The sequence below is a fragment of the Triticum aestivum genome, chromosome 4D, assembly GCF_018294505.1.
Source record: "Triticum aestivum cultivar Chinese Spring chromosome 4D, IWGSC CS RefSeq v2.1, whole genome shotgun sequence".
In the NCBI taxonomy this organism is placed as follows: Eukaryota; Viridiplantae; Streptophyta; class Magnoliopsida; order Poales; family Poaceae; genus Triticum; species Triticum aestivum.
In genome coordinates this window covers 39,837,914-39,857,704 of record NC_057805.1, presented here as the reverse complement: position 1 = coordinate 39,857,704, position 19,791 = coordinate 39,837,914, and the positions used below count along the sequence as shown (strand labels likewise).

Below are 19,791 nucleotides of genomic sequence, written 5' to 3'. Positions count from 1 at the left end.
GCACCCCCTGTAACTTCACGCATAATCCAGTCGACCAAGCCTCCGGGCACCGAGACGTAGGGCTGTTGCTTCCTTCGAGAAAGGCCTGAACTCGTAAATCTTGCGTGCACAATCTCGCCGTATCTAGGATCTTGCCTCCTCCTACGTACCCCCTATTCTACTGTCAGACTTACTCCCACGACATCGCCCTCTCACAGCAAATGTTCGCCACCTACTGGGGTCCACAAACTGAGCTAGTTCTGTGTTTTTTCAGTTCTTTCTTTCCTTCTAATGCATTTTTTCCCGGCTGGTGCTTAGCCGGGAAGTGTATGGATGAACCCAGGTACATATGAACCTACTTCGAAAAACATATTTCTAAATGCTTAAAAAAAATCTGAAAATGGTTGTACGGATTTTCACGGAAAAATAGCTTTTTTTTTTGTGGCGTGTGCAAAAAAGACAAAAAATTATGTCGTGAAACGCTATTTAGAAGCACTGAAATTTGTCTTTTTTACAGAGACAAAACAAAAAGATACTTTTTCACAAAACTTTGTGCCTCGCACACACATTTGCGAACATGTATGCGTGAAATTTTCTTTTGAATTTTTTGACTTTTTAAAATGTGCTTGAAGTGCATTTTTTGGTAAGTGGGTGCATATGCCCATGGGTGCAGGAGGTGCCCTCTCGTGCTTAGCCCTGCTACAAAACTTGATCAACGGATTGCATTCCATTCATTCCACGACACAAGCTTACATTTCTTTCGTTACACACATACAGCTTTATTTAGCTCGAACTCAAACACGAGAGCAGAGACGAAAATGACGAACGCGTGTAATCCGGTTCAGTACTTGGTGCATTTGTTGGTGGAGCCGTCGTCGAGGTGGAGCACGCAGCCCTTGCCGTCGTCGGGCGCGCACACGCAGGCGCACCCGTCGAGCTTCTGGCCGGGGTAGTTCTTGCAGGTGATGTACCCTCCCTGTTTGCACCGGATGATGTCGCAGGTCGCCTGCGCGTCCCCGAACACCACCAGCGCTGCTCGATCCACAACAAACACAAGCCAGGATAAAGCGTCAGAGACTGTGCGCCGTTGAAGCGTAAGGATACGGGAGTAAGGATGGAGGCGTACCGGAGAGGAGGAGGACGAAGGTGAGCGACAGCTTCATGGTGGCGGCCATGCTTGCGCTTCCGTGCCTGCGCGTCGTGCGGTCTGTGGTTGCAGCGCGGTGCCGGTGCGTTTATATAGGGAGGCTTCAGTTCAGCTCAGCCAAACTGCATGCTGGATCCGCGGCCCTCTCTGACTTTGTGCCGTGTAGTGTAGGTTCACTGGGGATTTGAAGCAAGATCACATGGGAGGCAGGCGATAGTATGTGGCTATGTGCTCCAATACGTACGTGCTTGCGTCGACGGCGGCTTCGTAGATTTCAGAACTATGGCCACGTTTCCCGTCGATCTCAGGCAGCATGCTTTGTCCGGCCGATCGAGGGCAAAAAGTCAGAGGAGGTTGCCGACTTGGTCGCCCGCCTCTTGGTTTGTGCGGTGTTGCGGTGCTGGATGGATCAGCCGCCAACCCGTACCACTGTTTGTTCGATGCGGATCGGGTTGACGTGCCGCTCAAAGTCTCAATCTCACACACAGTGGGACGTGACCTGCAAGCATTCGGCCTACTTCTTTCAGCTTGAAAAAAGTTATCTTGCATTCAACATTGTGATCTGGATCCAAAATGGTCCAGTCAAACAATCATCATTGTTTCCTTTCTTTATTTCTAGAGCTGCTTATCGAGGTCCATCGACCATCACGCATGGCAGATTCACTTCGAGTTGAAGTATGGAGGCTCAGTTTGGACCTTTACACAACAGTTGCCTAGCCTCTTTCCTCCTCTACAAGAAAAGAAGTCTTTCCTCCTCCTCCCATCCGTGCTGCCGCCAGTTCGCCCCGTCTCCTATGGCCTTTGGGCCAAATAGTAGTGTTGTAGTGAGGACCTCGGCCCCCGCCCGCAGGAGGGACTCTGCTCCCGCTTTTGTTAGGTTTAGTGTCTTCATTAGGGTTGTGTGGCGGTAGTGATGTCCCTCGGTAGGAATAATGTCTCCCACATTCGATCCCCATCTCGATAGTGTGTCTAGCTTCATCGGAGGACGTGTGGACGTGTGTCTTCGTCAGATCTCGTGGACCTAGCCGGTGCTGGTATTCGGTGGATCTTTCTGGACCCTGTGTCCGTTCATCTTTGTTCGGGTGTTTACAGGTTTGACCCCTCCGGTCTACGACTTTCTTCAGCAGTGATGATTGCTGCTCCGGTGCATTGGTCCTATGGGGGCTTGGCATAACAACAAGATTTGCCTGGCTCCAGTGAGGAAGGGGCGATGACAATGGCGCGTCTTCAGCTTGTTCCAGTGCTTATAGTCCTTGCTAGGTCTATAGACTTGATCGTAATGTTTATTACCTCTGGTGTTATTTGTATTGTCATGGTTAATAATGAATAGATCAGAAGTTTCAAAGAGAAAAAAGAGTTGAAGTACGGACAATTGACAGCAAGATGACCATATGAAACCCCTTCAGCCCAACTGGGTACTTCACATCAATCGTGTGGATCTTTTTTCTTATGATATCCGAAAATATGATCCCAATTTCAAGAAATACGATTGTATCATCTTGTTGTAGTTGCTGCCACCGAAGAGCCGCTTTTCATATCCGACTAGGACGAAGAGATAGTTTTTGTGGCCACCTCGGATGAAGATGGAGTTTCCGAGGCCCAGACGGAGAGAGACTTTTCGTTGCTGACCGCAACGAAGCGTGCTCGACAACCACCCCTCTCCCCCCGCGCTCGTTCCACCTACCCACAGTTATCGTCTTCGTGGTCTACTGCAGCAAGAACTTCCTTTTCATTGTCATGGCCAACGAAAAGTCCTGGCATATTGCGCGATGTCTTTCTTATTCCTTTGTCATTTGCTCCCCCTCTCTCTCCCTCTCCCCCCTCTCTCTCCCCCTCTCCCTCTCTCTCTCTTATTCTTGTGCAACAATTTCTTCTCTTGTCTCTACATCATTCCTAGGGCTCGCCGGTATGCGAGCACCAAAGATCGGAACAAGGATGAAAGATCGTGGATGTCGCCTAGAAGGGGGAGGGTGAATAGGTGCTTTAAAATAATTACGGTTTAGACTTGAACAAATGCGGAATAAAACTAGAGTTTAATTTGTCAAGCACAAAACCTAAATCAACTAGGCTTATCTATGTGCATCAACAACTTATGCTAAGCAAGATAAACAACTAAGTGATAGCAAGATATATATAACATGAAACGCTATAGCTATCACAAAGTAAAGTGCATAAATAAAGGGCTCGGGTAAGAGATAATCGAGGCACGCGGAGATGACGATGTATCCCGAAGTTCACACCCTTGCGGATGCTGATCTCCGTTTGAAGTTGTGTGGAGGCATAATGTTCCCAAAATGCCACTAGGGTCACCGTAATCTCCTCAGGCCCTCGCACAATGCAATATGCCATGATTCCACTAAGGGACCCTTGAGGGCGGTCACCGAACCCGTATAAATGGCGACCCTTGGGGGCAGTCACCGAACCCGTACAAATGGAACCTTGGGGGCAGTCACCGAACCTGTACAAATTGCTCGGGAGAATCTCCACAACTTAATTAGAGAGATCGAAGCTTGCCCAGAGTTCTACACCATAATTATTGAGCTCCGCGACACCACCAACCATCTAGGACGCCCAAACACCCAAGAGTATTAAGCTTCTCAACTTTCACTTCCACATACCATCGTGGAGAACTTAAACCGATGCAACTAATGAAATGACAAGAACACACGAAGTGCTCAAGTCCCTCACTCTCAAATCTCACCAAAGCAACAAAACCTATGGAGGAATATGAGAGGAAGATCAAGGAGAACGCAAAAAGAACTTCAAGATCTAGATCCACAAGGTTCCCTCACTAAGAGGAGACATGGATTGGTGGAGAATGTGGATCTAGATATCTCTCTCTTTTCCCTAAAAAAGATTCAAGATCCATGGGAGGAATGGAGAGAAGGCAAAGCTTTTGGAGGTCAACAATGGAGGAGAAATCTTGGCCAAAGTCGTTGGGGGCAATGGGGAAGAAGACCCCTTTTTTATAGTGGGAGGACAAATCCAATCGTTATATGCACTAGTCGTGCTCAAGCGGTACTACCGCTCGGGGGAGCAGTACTACCGCTTAGCCCAGTCAACGCAACCCAACGAGTACAAAAGTACTAGAACGGCAATTCCGCCGGAGCGATACTACCGCCTCCGACAAGCGGTGCTACCACAAATTGTCGAAGGGTTACAGAGGAACCAACAGTAGCCAGCGCAGCACTAGAGCAGAAGTACCGCACAAGCGATACTACCGTGCTACTACCGTGTCACTACCGCTTATAATCCAGATAGCAACAAAAGGCATTTCCCAAGCAAAAGTAGGAGCGACACCATCCTGCGGAAATAACGCCTAAGCGGTACTACCGCCTGGGTACTGCAAACTTGCCCAAGCACAACAGTTGAATGCGAAAAGACCAAAATTATCACTGCAAATGAACTCTAATTTTGATGAACTCCATCGGCGAGGAACCGACATAAACTCCAACATCGAAAACGCAATACATGATGCATACGAAATATGTTTACGATGAACTAGAGCTTGTCATGAAGAAGACCCAAAGCTCCAAAACTCACAAAGAGAAAAGCCAAACAAGAGCCAAGAAAGATGATGCCAAGGATGCAAAGGTTTGAGATCTATACGAACAATACAATCAAGCTACTCACTCGAGAGCCCCCATGATAGTACGGCTATCAATCCTATAACCCGGTCTCCCAACTAACATCATGAGACCAATAAAATAGAAAACCTATCAAGGACAAACCTTTACCTTGCGCATAGTTCACTTGAGCTAAATGATGATGATCTTCTCCTCCTCAAGTTGGACCACCTTTCTTGATTGCGCTGGCTCGATTAAGACTAGTAGATTGATCCCCCATACTCCACTATGGGTGAGCCACTCTTAGGCATGTCTTCACAAGTCCATTGTCACAACAATGGACGACAAGCTTCAAGCATGCGATCTCTTCGTGATGCTCCACTTGAAATTTCACAACACAACCTTGATGACGATCGCCCCTTGATGTCACCCTCCACTCCATGGGTGATATGAGATCTTCCTTTTGATGTAAGCACATGGACGATACGTAACCCCAAATAGAAACCTCACATAGATCATGGATTAGTACACAAGTCTCACTTGATCCCACTCGGTATTGAAGGAAATATGCCCTAGAAGCAATAATAAAGTTGTTATTTTATATTTCCTTATTCATGATAAAGATTTATTATTCATGCTAGAATTGTATTGATCGGAAACCTTGATACATGTGTGAATACATAAACAAACACTGTGTCCCTAGTGAGCCTCTTTGGCTCCCTTTGTGTCGAATCAATAATTTGGGTTGAATACTCTACCCTCAAAAAGTATTGCGATCCTCTATACTTGTGGTTTATCAACCCCCCCCCCCCCCAGCGCACCGGGTTCGGCATGAGTCCACAGGCGCCAATTTCGGCCCTAACCGGCGAAATTTGGGCTCTTGGGGGAGCGACTGGGCCGATTTTTTGAGCCAGCGATAAAAAAGGGGTCGGAGGGGGCCTGTTGAGGGGCCGAGTGGAGATGCTCTAAGGCATCGAATAGGAATTGCGGCGGCGAAATGTCTCGCTTCTTGAGACAAGGGGTGTCCTCCTTGTTGTTACTATTTGGCCGGCCCAAGTAGCTTCCTGGAGGTTAGTTTTTTCCTTCTTTGTTGCTTCATTAGTTTGTTTTTTTGTCTTTCTTTTCATTGTTTCAAAAATATTCTAAATACATATATTCCATTAAAACATTAATTGAAAAATCATGAACTTGAAAAATGTTAACACAACGTAAAAGGTTGTTAGAGTAGTTTTAAGAATATGTTGATAGCATTCAAAATAAATGCTAGCTACATCACAACGTTACATCCTCTAGGTGGTTGGGGGGGTCTACTGATTGAAAGAGTATCAGTGCTCCTCCCGCGAGCCATTACTATGATGGTTGTGCTCTTGGGGTTCTGGATGAACTGCGTATGCCTGAAGTTGTGGCCCACAAAATTATCACGGATGTACTTTTGTGGCGGTTCCGACGCTCCCGCTTGGGTCTAAAACTTCACAACCCTAGACTATTTTTTGTTTTGCTTCACATTTTAGCAGGTGTTTTCTACCGATTCTTTGTTGTTTTTCTTTTGCGCCATGCAAAACTTATGTCTTTTTTTAGATCATGCAAAACTTATCTTTTTTATATCATGCAAACTTCTCTTCTCTTTTGAGATCACGCAAAACTTATCTAATTAAGTACTCTCAGTTTAAGGACACCGTCGTAACCCGCTCCCAAACACAGCCGCCTCCTCCCCAAACAAAACTAAGGTTCCTCTGCTTCCCGCTGACGCTGCCGTCGGTCCACCTCGTTTCTAGTGGCCTTAGGGTCATGGCGGTGCAATGGATCCCGACCCTTGAGGGCTTCACTTTTTTAGACGTTTCTTCGAATTTTGTTAGTGTTTGTGTCCTGCTCAAGAAGACGAGACGGTGGTGGATCCTTGAAGATGGAATAAAGTTCCTTTCATCAAGCCCCCATCCCTGTGGTGTGTCTAGCATCATCGGTGGGTGTGTGGAGGTGTGACTCCGGCAGATCTGTCTTTGGAGAATTTGCTCGGATCTTATCGTAGTTCGTCTATGTTAGTGTGTCTTCAGGTAGGATCCTTTCGATCTACGCTACGCTTCAATGGTGACGATTGCTGTTCTGGTGCGCTGGTCTTATGGGGCCTTAGCACAACAACCTCCCGACTGACTACAACAAGTTTTGCCTGGCTCCGGCAAAAGAGTGGCGAAGACGGCGGCGTGCCTTTGGCTCGCTTCAGTGCTTGTAGTCATCATTAGGTGGTATACGGATCTGAATGTAATTTTTATTATTTCAGGTGTTCACTGTATTGCCATGATTGAAAATGAATAGATTGGTAGTTCTCCCAAAAAATAAAAATAAAAATGGATTAATCAAAAGTTTAGTTGGACTGTTCCTGCCTTCTAAAGAGAAAGTAACCCGTGTCTTGCAATTAGGTTCAGTGCAACAACAAAGTTCAGTTGGACTGTTCCTGCCTTCTAAAGAGAAAGTAACCCGTGTCTTGCAATTAGGTTCAGTGCAACAACCACATAAAAAAGATAGCAGCCTTGAGCCTTGGATCTGGTCTAGAGTTAGTGGACCCCACATACCCATTGCATTCTTATCTAGACGTGCCAATTACCCAAACTGGCCATAAGTTGCTAAAAAAATTTAAATAATACATTTTTTTTATTAATTTGCACAAATATTACGCCCAAAAAATGATTTTCAAAAATAATACACCGTCGGCCCACAGCAGGCCGACTGGTCCTAGTCGGCCCACAGCAGGCCGACTAGGGGCCTATCTGCTTGCTGCTGGCCGATTGGGCTGTCGGCCATCAGGTCAAGTCCAGTCGGCCAACTGGCGGCCGACAAGGTCCAGTCGGCCTGCTGTGGGCCGACATGAACTAATTGGCCTGCTGTGGGCCGACATGAACTAATTGGCCTGCTGCCATATTACAGATTTTGTTTGCCCCGTATGATATTACAGTTTTTTTTCAAAACTATGACGTATTTTCCCGCCAACTCTTTCTCGCCACCCGTTTCTCATCCACCCGTTTCCCGCCAACTCTTTCCCGCCACCCGTTTCCCGCCATATGTTCCCGCCAACTCTTTCCCGCCACCCGTTTCCCGCCATATGTTCCCGCCACCCGTTTCCCGCCATATGTTCCCGCCACCCGTTTCCCGTCATATGTTCCCGCCAACTCTTTCCTGCCACCCGTTTCCCGCCATATGTTCCCGCCAACTCTTTCCCGCCACCCGTTTCCCGCCATATGTTCCCGCCAACTCTTTCCCGCCATACTGCAGTCGTTCTTTCCCGCCATTTTCTCCTCTCTACCTATAAAACCCCCTTCAGACGGAGGTGGATAAGCATTCCAGTGTAGTGTAGTTGAGATGTCCCATTATCCTTTCGATCGTAGTTTTCACCCTGGGATGAGCAGGGCTCTTCTGAGCCTAGCTACCGATTTCAGGATGGACAGTAGAATAGTTTCATGGGACGAACTCACCGGTAGTGACACCATAATGAATGAGTTGGCTCACCAATTACGTAGGTCTGGGTGGCCTGAAAGGACCTATGAGGAGGTACGTAAAGAACTTCTTAGTCATGAAAGGTGGAAGAAGGTAGTGGTGCCGAAGAGTGAAACTTTCAGAAGGATTGCAGCAAATAATCCATGTTTATGGACTGAGGAGAGCGAGGACGAAGATGATATCTTCATGCCGCCGCTTCCGGGTTCTACATCGTCGAAGGGCAAGAGTTCTTCATCGTCGAAGGGCAAGGTTTCTGCATCGTCGAAGGGCAAGAGTTCTTCATCGTTGAAGGGCAAGAGTTCTTCATCGTCGAAGGGCAAGAGTTCTGCATCGATCGAGGATGACGATGATGACTTGATGTAGTTTTTATGTTGTATGTTGTGAGTTCAGTCGTACGTACCGTTTAATTTAGATGTAGTTCTATCTAGTTGTTTGTAATGTCTTGTTGTATGAGCATTATGTTCTATCTAAATATGATCTTGTAGTTCGGATAACAGAGTACTAAAATAGAGTAGGCATATGTCTCATACATAAGTACATAGTCATTTGTCTCTTACATAGAATAGACATAAGTCTCACACAAAAATAGATGGTAATGTCTCTACTGATAGATAGAAGCGTCAGTGACGACGTCTGGCCTGGCGGGGAGGCGAATCTGGAAGCGGCGACCATCCCCACCTGTCGGGTGCCCTAATGGGACGAGGAGGAATCTCAGACTCTTCCTGGTCATGCTGTGTATCCTGTGTGGGGCCAGGTGGAGGAGTCGAAAATATGTTCATCCACTGGGTGTGCTGTGACATCTGAGCCTGTATGTTCTCCTCGGGATGTTGATCACTCCCCCACGTATCATGTGATGCCGACATAGACGCCTGATATCCGTAGGCTCCTGCGTGATGGAACGTTTTATCATGAAGAATGAGGTCGCGTCAATTAATATTGAAAACAATAAATATGAAGACACATACCTGCTGGCTGTGACGGCTGCTCTGGCTCAAACACGAAGCTGCACGAGGGACCGTGCTGCTGTGGCTGTGGAGAAAAAAGGAAGCTCGACGAGGGACCGTGCTGCTGTGGCTGTGGAGAAAACACGAAGCTCGACGTGGGACCATAGTGATGTGGTTGCTGCCACGTTGAACTGCCAGGTTGGTCAGGACGGGGTGGCCTGGTTGTCGGCTGATGTGCTAGATGTGGACGTGGTTGATGTCGGTGCGTGGAGTAACGCGGCTGCTGCTGCTGGTGATGAACAACGTCGGTTCTCCGGGTGCACGTGATAGTCTCGTACACAGTCCGTATCTTGTTCCACACTTAATACAAATTCAGAACATAGTGCCACACTTAATACAAATTCAGAACATAGTGCCACACTTAATACAAATTCAGAACAAACTACTGCTAGCTTAGCTTCTTCCTCTCGCCCTTACTCCTCTACTGCCTCTACCTCCTCTTCTTCCCCGGTTGCCTCGTCCACGCCCAGTGACGAAAGTGGGACAATTAGTGTCCCTATGGCCAAATTCATTGCATAGAATGCATTGCCTAGTCGGACCTCCTGCTTCAGATTCATCCATATCATTCCGGATGCGCTGACACTGCCGTCTGCCTCTACTTGTACGCATATGCTCTGGGTTTGGAATGTAACGCCTTTCAGCGGGGTTGACGGTGTTGAAATTACCCATTGATCGAAAACCCATCAGCTCACCGGTCCAGGTATTGAGGATAGACTCTTTCAGAAAAAAAATGGAGACACAAACGATATTGCATCCATTCCAAGCTGCCCGCAAGTAGCAAGTACATGTGAGCAAGGTAGGTGAAGCAATTTCGGTTTGTTGCATGTGCACTCACACGTTGTCCAGGCTTCATTACCAATTTTTACCTCATGCGTCCTCAACTCATTTGCACATCCAAATTTGTTGTTGGCTAAGCGGACCTCAAACCTTCTTTCTTGGTTACCGATGGCGACTACAGTGTGTACCTAGCTTTTTGCATCTTGTTGTCCATGTACTTCGTGACTCTTTCACAATACCGTGTATTCGGGTTGTTGAAGATATGATGCTCTGCTTTTTGACGTCTATCTCTGAAATACTTGACGGTGCCATAGAAAATACCCTCAACGATGGCTGTAAGTGGCAATGCCCGGTTTCCTCTGAGGACAAAGTTGTATGTTTCCGCGAGGTTCGTTGTCATGACACCGTACCTTGCTCCATGTGTGTCATGTAGCAAAGACCACCTCTCCAGAGGCTCATGCTCTATCCACTGCTCGAAGGTTTTAATCGACCTCCCAAGCCTTCTCCTAGTACCAGGTGGGTCAAAGCCTGGCAGGTCACATAGCCCAACAGACTCCTCCTCCACGGCCACTGTTCCTGTTGCCAACTGTGCAGCTACTGCTTCAACATGTGCCCTCACCGCTGCATCTCTTGCAGCTTTCCTGTCCCTCACGTGTCTCTGCGTGCACACATTAAGTCTGTCGCGTATCAAATTGTACTTCCATAACTGGTTCTACTTGCAGAGTTTTTTGAACAGATTCATCAAGTTCTTATTTCTAAACTGCGAGAAGAAATTAGCCCCTAGATGGTGCATGCACCAACGGCTCTGTAAGTCCTGCCATGGAACTTGTTCCTCAGGGCCTGGGTTTGTCAGTGTCCTTATCGCACTGAGTGTACCTGCATGCGTGTCATGAAGGATGCACACATTGGGCTTCTCCTTCACAACTGATATTTTCAACTGCCTGAAGAACCATGTCCAACTTTCAATGTTCTCACTCTCCACAAAAGCAAATGCGAGTGGGACGACTTGATTTTGGCCGTCTTGACCTATGGCTGTCAGGATCTAACCCTTGTACTTGCCTATGAGAAAAGTACCGTCAACACATATCACCGTTCGGCAATGCCTGAAAGCTTCGATGCATACACCGAAAGAGAAGAAGAGACAATGCAGCACCCTCACAGTTGGGAACTCTGGCATGAACACGTCTTGGATATCGATATAGGTGCCTGGATTCCGCTGCTGCAGGGTGTGGAGGAGCTGGACAACAGAGTCATATGCATCAAAATAAGAACCAAATCTCCTCTCAAGCGTCGCATGCTTAGCCCTCCAAGCCTTTTCATAAGAAATTTTGTACTTGAACCTGGCGAAGATTTTTGTCTGGACTGGCTTCACTTCCATAGCTTTGCCCTGCACTATCTCATCGTAAAACAACCGAGCAATAAGTGTGGATGAAAGGTTGGCATGATCTTGAGGGATGCAGGGAATAAGACAAGTGTGATTAACTAAGTCACTTACCACCCAACTTGTGCCATACTTAGGGAGAAAGCCGTGCACCCTGGCGGGACAATCTGCGTTCTTGCATACCATTGTCAGGAATTTCTGACTGGACACCTGAGCTGTGAAACCCTTTGCGTGGACATTGCCCAATTAATTATTGCATCCTTCAGGGCTTGCTTGTTCGGATACATAGCACCCGTTGCAATATTGTTCTGGTGATATTGCCAAGCTGAATCATGTCCATCATTCATGGTCATTGCAGATGAGAAGTCATGATTCCACGATGCAGGATTCGGGACCTCCTCTGCATTTTCTTCTTCATCTGACTCGTCAGAATCATCGGCATGACCCCTTTCAACATCGGTGTCTTCTTCTTCCATCTGGTCCTGCATGTGCCCATCTACCTCATCGGCGTCCACCTCGCCATTGTAATCACCATCGGCATTTCCTCCTTCTACCTAACTACTCTGCCCTGGTTCATAACCATAAGCATTTCCTCCTTCTACCTGACTGCTCTGTCCTTGTTCGTAACCATCATCTCCAGCATTTGACATAGATAACCGCCTCCCTACACTGCTATGACCAGGATCGTAGCCACCCTCGCCTTCATGTGTAGTGACCGCCTTCACGACGGGAAGCACTAAAGCAATAGGATTGCATCCCCTTCGTTCACAACCTTGTAACCACCGCACCCAATCGGAGTCTTGCTCTATCGGCCTCAAATAAAAGTAAATTATTGTACTTGACCGTGTCCATAATGCATGAACACCGACGGTGTGTGTTCCAGTATCAAGACCTAAATTTGCCGCAATCCATTCTTTCAACTGACAGACAGACCATGTTTGAGGTGCGCTCATTGGCACCTCTATGTGAGTAAATTCACTCAGATCTGCTCCCATCTCAGTTGTTTGGACAGTACCAGGACCGTAGTAAAATCTGAACTTCACTACATCAGACATCTCGGCTCACCTATTTTTTTCAACAACGAAATACAATTCACTAACAAATATTAGACATGTCTATATATATATATATATATTACAGAATATTAACGGGGCAACTAATACAATTCACACACCTACAAGTATATTACAAATATTTGCCGGAGCAACTACAAATATTTACAGATTTTAATATTTGACTACCTATATTACGGATTTTACCGGAGCTACTCCAAATACTGACACTTCTAAATACTTCACATCTACATATAGTACGGAATATCACCGGAGCAACTACACATTTTTACACAAATAATTAGTTGACATCTAAATATATTTACGTATACTACCGGGGCAAATAACAATAATCGCACACCTAATTTATTTCACATCGAAACATATTAACAAATACTACCGGAGCACCTACGAAAAATAAAATGTTTGCTGAAACATACCCTTGAAGCGTGCGTGCAAACGAAGAACGACGAACGGCGGCCACCAAACTGCCGGTGCTCCGCCTCCAACGAAGAACGACGAACGACGAGTTTCACCTCCACCACCTCCACCACACTGCCCCAACTTCACCACCACCACCTCCACCAAAATGCTCACCACGACCACCACGAGCTACCCCATCAGTAGATCGAGACCTCTTTTGGCTGCCCTAACTAAGTTGAATCCATTCACGGTGCCAAAACCGCAAAAAACTGGCTCATTTAGGTGTAGAAATTGGTGGCATTTTTGTATAGAGAGGAGAAAGCAAGAACAGAAGAAGAACAGAAGCTTGGGCGTGGAGCGTGGAGGAAAGGGAGGATAAGGCCGCAGGGAGCCGCGCCAGCCGCGCGTGAGGTGGGGCCGCACCCTGTCGGCCATCAGCAGGCCGATCGGCCCGCGGTAGGCTGACAGGGGCGCGCCCGCGCCGACAGCTCCCTCCCTCCCCCTCGCGACGTGGCCAGCCCAATCCGAGGCCGACACGTGCCAGGCGGGCCAGCTGTCGGCCGACTACTGGCCGACTGCGCCCACTCGGCTCGTTGCGGGCTGACTAGGCCCAGTCAGCCCGCTGCGGGCCGACGGTGTATTATTTTTGATAAATAATTTTTCAGCGTAATATTTGTGCAAATTAATAAAAAATGTATTATTTAAAAAAATTAGCCCATAAGTTACCATGAAGAGTGCGCTTGTAGCGAACTTACTATACTGTACTGTACTCGTGGAAAGCAGCGCTTAGCCGCTTACTGCTTTTCGTCAAAGTTAATTAAGGAAGAGTGGGACGTGTGTAGGCCAACGCAATCTGGTCAATTCTCTGCTTACGCTGGTTAAACTTCACCAGATTGGACTTTTTAGGCCATGACGCCGACCATTAAACCTCCCGCAACCGTTTGGACTGCATTGTTCGGACCATAAAAACCATCCAACGCGGTCCTGTATCGATCCGCAGCGTGAACGTGTTTTTTTTCGCAAACCGGAGACAAACGAAGGGAAGGGGTTTACGGGAGTCTGAACCGATCCCAAGCCTGCTTCTGACCGGACCGGCCCACCAAAAATCCCTCCCCCTCCCATGCGCTTCCCGCTGGCGTTAACTGCCTGCATTCATGCCACTGTAGAGCACGTCGCTCCACATTGAAAGCGGCTCAGGACGGACGCTACCTCTCACTGCCTCCGCCATTGAAGCGGCGCGCTGGCTGTGGGCGTCGCTCGCTGCACGCCCGACTGAACAGGCCTCCTCGCCGCATTCAAACGGCTCCATTAAATCCGCGTGGCCGAGAAACCTACTCCGATCACACGTCCATTCAGGAGCAGGTCAGCATTAAACCTAGCGCCAATCTAGCTCCCCCCGTCCTCCATTCATTTAAACGAGGCCAAATGCCTGGCAAGAATCGCACCACTCCGCCGCTCCCCATCTCCTTCTTCATCATTTTCTTCACTCTTCCGATGGCATCCGATGAGCCAGAAGAGCAGTTCTGTGGCATAAAAGTCGGCTGGGTTGCCCGTCGAGCCCGCCGGATACAAGCAGGGCAGCTCGCTGCCCACCTCCCTTGCTAGCCCGACGGAGCAAGTTGCCGCCCCAAGCCGGCGCGTGGTTCATCAACGCGCCGCTCGAAGCCAGCTCGCGGAGGAGTGGCGAGTTGCTCCATCCCGGCACGGCGGGGAGCACGGCGGCGCGGGCATCGCCGCATCCAGTGCCTGCGACCGCGCCATCCTCCTTCGATGCGCACGTAGCCGCGCCATGCATGCAAAGAAAGAAGTCAGCTGTGCGGATGTCGACGAGGTGATGGCCCGCATATCCACGCCCGCCGCCATCATCAAGGAGAAGTAGAACACGGGAGCCCGCCACCGCTTGTATCCAATGGAGGCCACCGCCGGCGCGTCGCCAGCTTGTACAGTTGGTGACATGTCCGGTCTTTATCTCAGACCATCGTTGGCACACCCATCTGGACTCCACGGAAGCACCTTCCCTTCAACTGAAGCATCCTCTTTGCCACTCTGATGAGCGGCGTGGCCGGACATAGGGAAGATACGGTGAAAGAATATGCTTACAAGACTCCCCGTAGTCCGGTTAGTGGGCAGCCGGACATGGGAAAGACGAAGGGATCCGCCAGGGCCGGCCGTAGACTAGTCTAGTGTAGTCCGTGTCATAGGAGTGAAGCTCCGCGCGACTGCACGTGCACATAGTTTTACCTTTTTTTGTTAAAATATGTTTAAAATGTAACATTATTCGTCCGGTTTGTATGAAATCCATCATGTTTATGTGAAATCCGGCCGAGTTTGCATGAATTTCATCCAGTTTGTTGAAAAACAATTTGAAATGTATGCGGCTAGCGTTGGATGGTGTCCTCCCGCGTCCTGTGCCCGTGGACCGGTCCCCTTATCCATGGATAGATGCGGTAAGAAATTTGCGGGTTGCCGTTGAAGATGCGCTTATAGAGTATCAGGGTACTGTAAAATCTCTAATATTATTGTGCGTACTTTTATGAGCCTCAACACATTATGGTCGGAAATTTTATTCGAAGCGTGTAAAGTTAAATTACACTGCCAAACCAGAGACACGCGAACATTTTCGTTACAGTCGACAACAAACTTGCAGAGCCTTATTGAACTCAAACTCAAACCAACAATTCAGCTACATATTGGGCGTGCGGCAGTTGGTGTGGGTCACGCCGTCGTCGAGGTGTAGCACGCAGCCCTTGCCGTCTGCCGGCGCGCACTCGCAGTCGCACCCGTCGAGCTCCTGGCCGGGGTAGTTGTCGCAGGTGATGTGGCCTCCCTGGAAGCACACCACGGCGCACGGCGCCTTGGCCTTGGCGTCCGCGATCTCCCCGAACACCACGAGCCCTGCAGGTTCATCCGGCCAGCAGACGCATACAAAATTTGTCAAAAAGAATCCATCTCTCACCGGACCGGATGCGAATTTACGATGGACGTACCTGAGAGGAGGAGGACGAGGGTGACGGACAGCTTCATGGCGGAAACCATAATGCCCTCGTGTAGCGTTGTCTTGTCTTTGTGTGTGCTTTCAGTTGGCCGAGCCATGGATGCATAGAGTTTATATAGGGAAATATAGGCCCTGTTCGGAGGTACTTCGCTCCACAGCTTCATTCCAGGAGCTGGTGGAGTTATAGTTGAAATTTGCGGAGCGCCAGTTTACTGGCTCCGCAGCTCTCCGGAGCTGGTGGAATTTCGAACGGCCTCGAAATCTCTGGCGTGGCGATTTCATTGACTTAGAGCATGGAGATGCAGGGATCGAGTTTGCTATCGCTTTTGTCAGTCAGCGTACGTCTTAGACTAAACTGATACGGATCCGCCGCGCTCTCTGACCCGAACAGTGCGCGCTCTGCACTTTCCCCCCTTTCGGATAAGAAGCGGCTAACAGTTTCACTGCTAGATTTGATGAAGAGATCGCCGCGTCTTCTTGCGTGTGCTGCCGCGATTTCATCTCAGTTGAAAGGTAGCAGCAAAACGCTAGGGATTGGCTCAAGCGGGAGACTGTCTTAGTTACTCGCAATTAACCAGCACCACTGATCACTTTCCCAAGTGCCATGCAGACACTAGTTTGAGCAGCCAGGGAAGCATCCTCGCAAGTGCTTTTTCTATCTGATTCAAATAGAAATACAAATGGAAAAGGTTCGGGTTCAGCACCTCTCAGTCGAGCCGTCAGCGAGGTGGACGACGCACAAAGGCTCCTTTCCGCGCGCACATGCAGTGCGCTGGAAAGTCACCAATCGCACTGGGCTGGAACCTAAAATGGGTCAGCACACTGCGGTATTGTGCGCACTAGTAATTTTTGTCTCATCGAGTTTTCGGCCAGGCTTTTTTACTCCGACCTGCTTCTTATGTTAAAATACTGCCACCAAATTTAAATATGTTCACACGTTTAGAAAATGTTCGCAATTTAGAAAAATGTTCATGCATTTAAGAAAAATGTACACGAATACAGAAAAGGTCTGTGGTTTGAAAAAAATGTTCGTCCATTCAAAAAAAATTCATGAATTCATCATGATTATTAATTTTCTGTTTTATTTAAAAAATTAAGAACTTCACAAGTTCATGAATTCAAAAAACAGTTGTGATCTACAAAAATGTTCGCGACATAAAAAATGTCCCAGATTTTGAAAAATGTTTTTGAAACTGGAAAATGTTCACAATTCGAAATATGTTCATGAATTCAATAAAAATTCTTGAATTTAAAAATGCAAATTCAAAAATGGAAAGAGAGCTGCCGTTTATGAGCAATATGGATAAAAGAAAGTAAGTATTCATCTGGGAAGCCTCTACTAAGATTCGGTTGGTTTAAACACGCTATAATTCTACCATATGAATGAACCATGTTTGAAAAAGATGACTAAATAAGTTTTTTTAAACCATATTTATTATTAAATTTTCATCCTCAATGGATGGCTTGAGATGATCAATCTCGAAGTGAGAAAGAAGGGCCGACTCGTCCTCAATTAATAAACTATCAACCTCCGAAAAAAATAATTACTTTTATTATTTATGACACTGGCTAGCGAGCTGGTGCTCTATGGCCTCCATCGTGTGGGCAGGATCACCAAAACGCGAGCTACTATCTCTTTCGGCTTTTCCCCCCTCGCTCGTTCGTTTGACCGATCACGGTTGATCATTGATGGTTTGTCAGTTGACTCTAGAATCATGTTCATAAATTCGAAAAAGTTCACACATAATTCATAGATTTGAAAAGAAGTCATAAATTTGAGAAAATGTTTAAGAATAGGAAAACCCAAATTTCAAATTCAGAATTTAATAAAATACACTAAATTGAAAATAATTCACAAATTTGAGAAAAGGTCACAAATTTTACATTGTTTCATTCAGGTTACTATTTGGCCGGCCCAAGTAGCTTCCTGCAGGTTAGTTCTTTTTTCTTTGTTGCTTCATTCATTTGTGGTTATGTCTTTCTTTTCATTGTTTCAAAAATATTCTAAATACATATATTCCATTTTTTCGCAAAATCATGAACTTGAAAAATGTTAACACAACATAAAAGGTTGTTAGAGTAGTTTCAGAATATGTTGATAGCATTCAAAATAAATGTTTCAGACATTAAAAAATGATCAAGCCTTTCGACAAAAGCACATGATATTTAAAAAATGTTTATAAAATGCAATTAAGAAAAGGTTTCCACACTATTCATAAAATGTATGAGACTTTAAAAATTATTCACGCATTTCGAAAATAGTTTCCTGATATTTATAAAAAAAAGTAAAAATACTAAAAAATGATCAAGTAGTTCACAAAAATGTTTCGTATCTTTCAAAAAATTGTATCAATGTGTAGTTGCAGAATATTTAAGACTTATTAGAATAAATGTTAAAAAAATTTAAAATATGTTAATCATGTATTTGCAAATATTTAATGTGTATAAAAAAATCTTCCAAATGTACACGAAAAATGTACAACAACTGTTGGAAAAACTAGGAACGTATTAAAAAAAGAAAAAAATAAATGAAAATCCGTTAAAAACACATAAAATGAAAGTAAAAAACACACACAAGGTTCTAAAACTAGTCGAACTGTCCACAGAACCTTCGTAAAACTGCTACAAGATCTACATTGTTGGGCCGGTCTGTTTAGTGGAAGCCAGAGACGAATTTCGTGGGGTGGGGCCCGGGCCATTTTTTTCTTCCAATCATAACATGAAAGACAGCTTTCACGTAACATTACATTAGACTATTACGTACATGTAGCAAAGCCTCTCTTGTAATAGTCGAGAAATAACTCTCGTGCAGCTTACTTCGAGATGTAAGGCATGTCTTCCTATTGAGTATTTTCTTTTTGGTGCAAGATTATCATTTTTGAAAAAAAAAAGATTTATCATTTCTGCTTTTTGTCTTCTTTTTTCTTAGCTCTAAACACACACGCGCGCACACACACGTACACATGCACGCGCACACACGGGAAATTTACTTTTAGTTTTCAAAAATGTTCATTGTGTATTATGAAAATGGTTGAGGAGTGCTAATATTTTTGTTCTCACTGTTACATAAAAATATTTGAACATTTAAAAAAATTTCTGATATTTTTTTAAAATGATCCTTTTTAATAAAAAAATATGGTATTTAAAAAATGCAATGTTTTTCATTTTTTCAAAAAATATGTTTGTGATGGTTAAAAAATATGTATATCAATATTAAAAAAAATTGCATACTTTAGAAAAAAGTTCATGACATTTAATGTTCTAACACTTACAGAAGTTAGCACATTTCAAACAAATGGTCATGACATTTATGAATAATGTTCAATGTGTGTCAAAAAAAGTTCACCGGCTCGGCATCCTTTGTGCTCTAGAGCCATACCGAGAAAGGTGTGGAGCTGGGAGTGAGCTTGTGGGGCATGGTGACGTATGTTGTGAAACATAGTACTCCCTCCGTCCCAAAATAAAGTCATTTATTTTGGGACGGAGGGAGTACAAAAAAAAATCATCCTATGATCAATATTCGGGATTAGTATGAAGATGCATTAAGAAGTTATGATCGGATCGTTACCAAAAACGATTTGCAGCGGAAGAAGAGTTGGTGTAGATTGCTGGTGAAGTCCCTCGAACTGTCCACGAACGATCCCTCGAATCGAAGACCGAAAACACGATCTCTCTACGGATTGCAAGCATATGGGCTTCACGATCCGGCAGCGCTTCACTGTCAAAAGCTAGACGTCGGTGGAGAACTAGAGTGAAGAGAAGAGAACCTCATGGGGCTTCTCTATGAAAACTAGAATTATATCAAGTCTAGAACAAGAACTAGAACTAGAAGAGAGAACTAGAGAGGCTCCAAAACTTGTGTATTCAAAAGGGCCAAAACCTCTAGTATATATACGTGGAGGGAGAGTGGCCGACTTGGGGAAGGGGCTTCCCTCCCCTTGTGTTGGCCAAGGAGGAGGTGGAGTCGTTCCACCTCCAATT

General features: G+C 46.1%; 2 protein-coding genes across 2 annotated transcripts; both read right to left on the bottom strand.

Annotated features, from left to right (window-relative positions):
- Positions 1-687: 687 nt before the first annotated feature.
- Positions 688-1,344, bottom strand: LOC123099530 (uncharacterized). The gene is made up of 2 exons (XM_044521673.1): positions 1,106-1,344; positions 688-1,011 (listed from the first exon to the last, which is right to left on the bottom strand). Exons 1-2 carry the CDS (start codon positions 1,152-1,154, stop codon positions 821-823), a joined length of 240 nt encoding a protein of 79 aa, XP_044377608.1. The 5' UTR covers positions 1,155-1,344; the 3' UTR covers positions 688-820.
- A 14,000-nt stretch (positions 1,345-15,344) lies between these two features.
- On the bottom strand, positions 15,345-16,079 carry LOC123099529 (uncharacterized). The gene is made up of 2 exons (XM_044521672.1): positions 15,803-16,079; positions 15,345-15,710 (listed from the first exon to the last, which is right to left on the bottom strand). Exons 1-2 carry the CDS (start codon positions 15,972-15,974, stop codon positions 15,499-15,501), a joined length of 384 nt encoding a protein of 127 aa, XP_044377607.1. The 5' UTR covers positions 15,975-16,079; the 3' UTR covers positions 15,345-15,498.
- Positions 16,080-19,791: the final 3,712 nt, after the last annotated feature.

Excerpts from the sequence above, each read along its gene's own strand:
- LOC123099530 (XM_044521673.1), bottom strand. The coding sequence starts at position 1,154 with ATGGCCGCCACCATGAAGCTGTCGCTCACCTTCGTCCTCCTCCTCTCC. Across the intron at positions 1,012-1,105 it reads CTTCGTCCTCCTCCTCTCCG|CGCTGGTGGTGTTCGGGGAC; the intron begins GTACGCCTCCAT and ends TGGATCGAGCAG.
- LOC123099529 (XM_044521672.1), bottom strand. The coding sequence starts at position 15,974 with ATGAAGCTGTGGAGCGAAGTACCTCCGAACAGGGCCTATATTTCCCTA. Across the intron at positions 15,711-15,802 it reads CCTCGTCCTCCTCCTCTCAG|GGCTCGTGGTGTTCGGGGAG; the intron begins GTACGTCCATCG and ends ATGAACCTGCAG.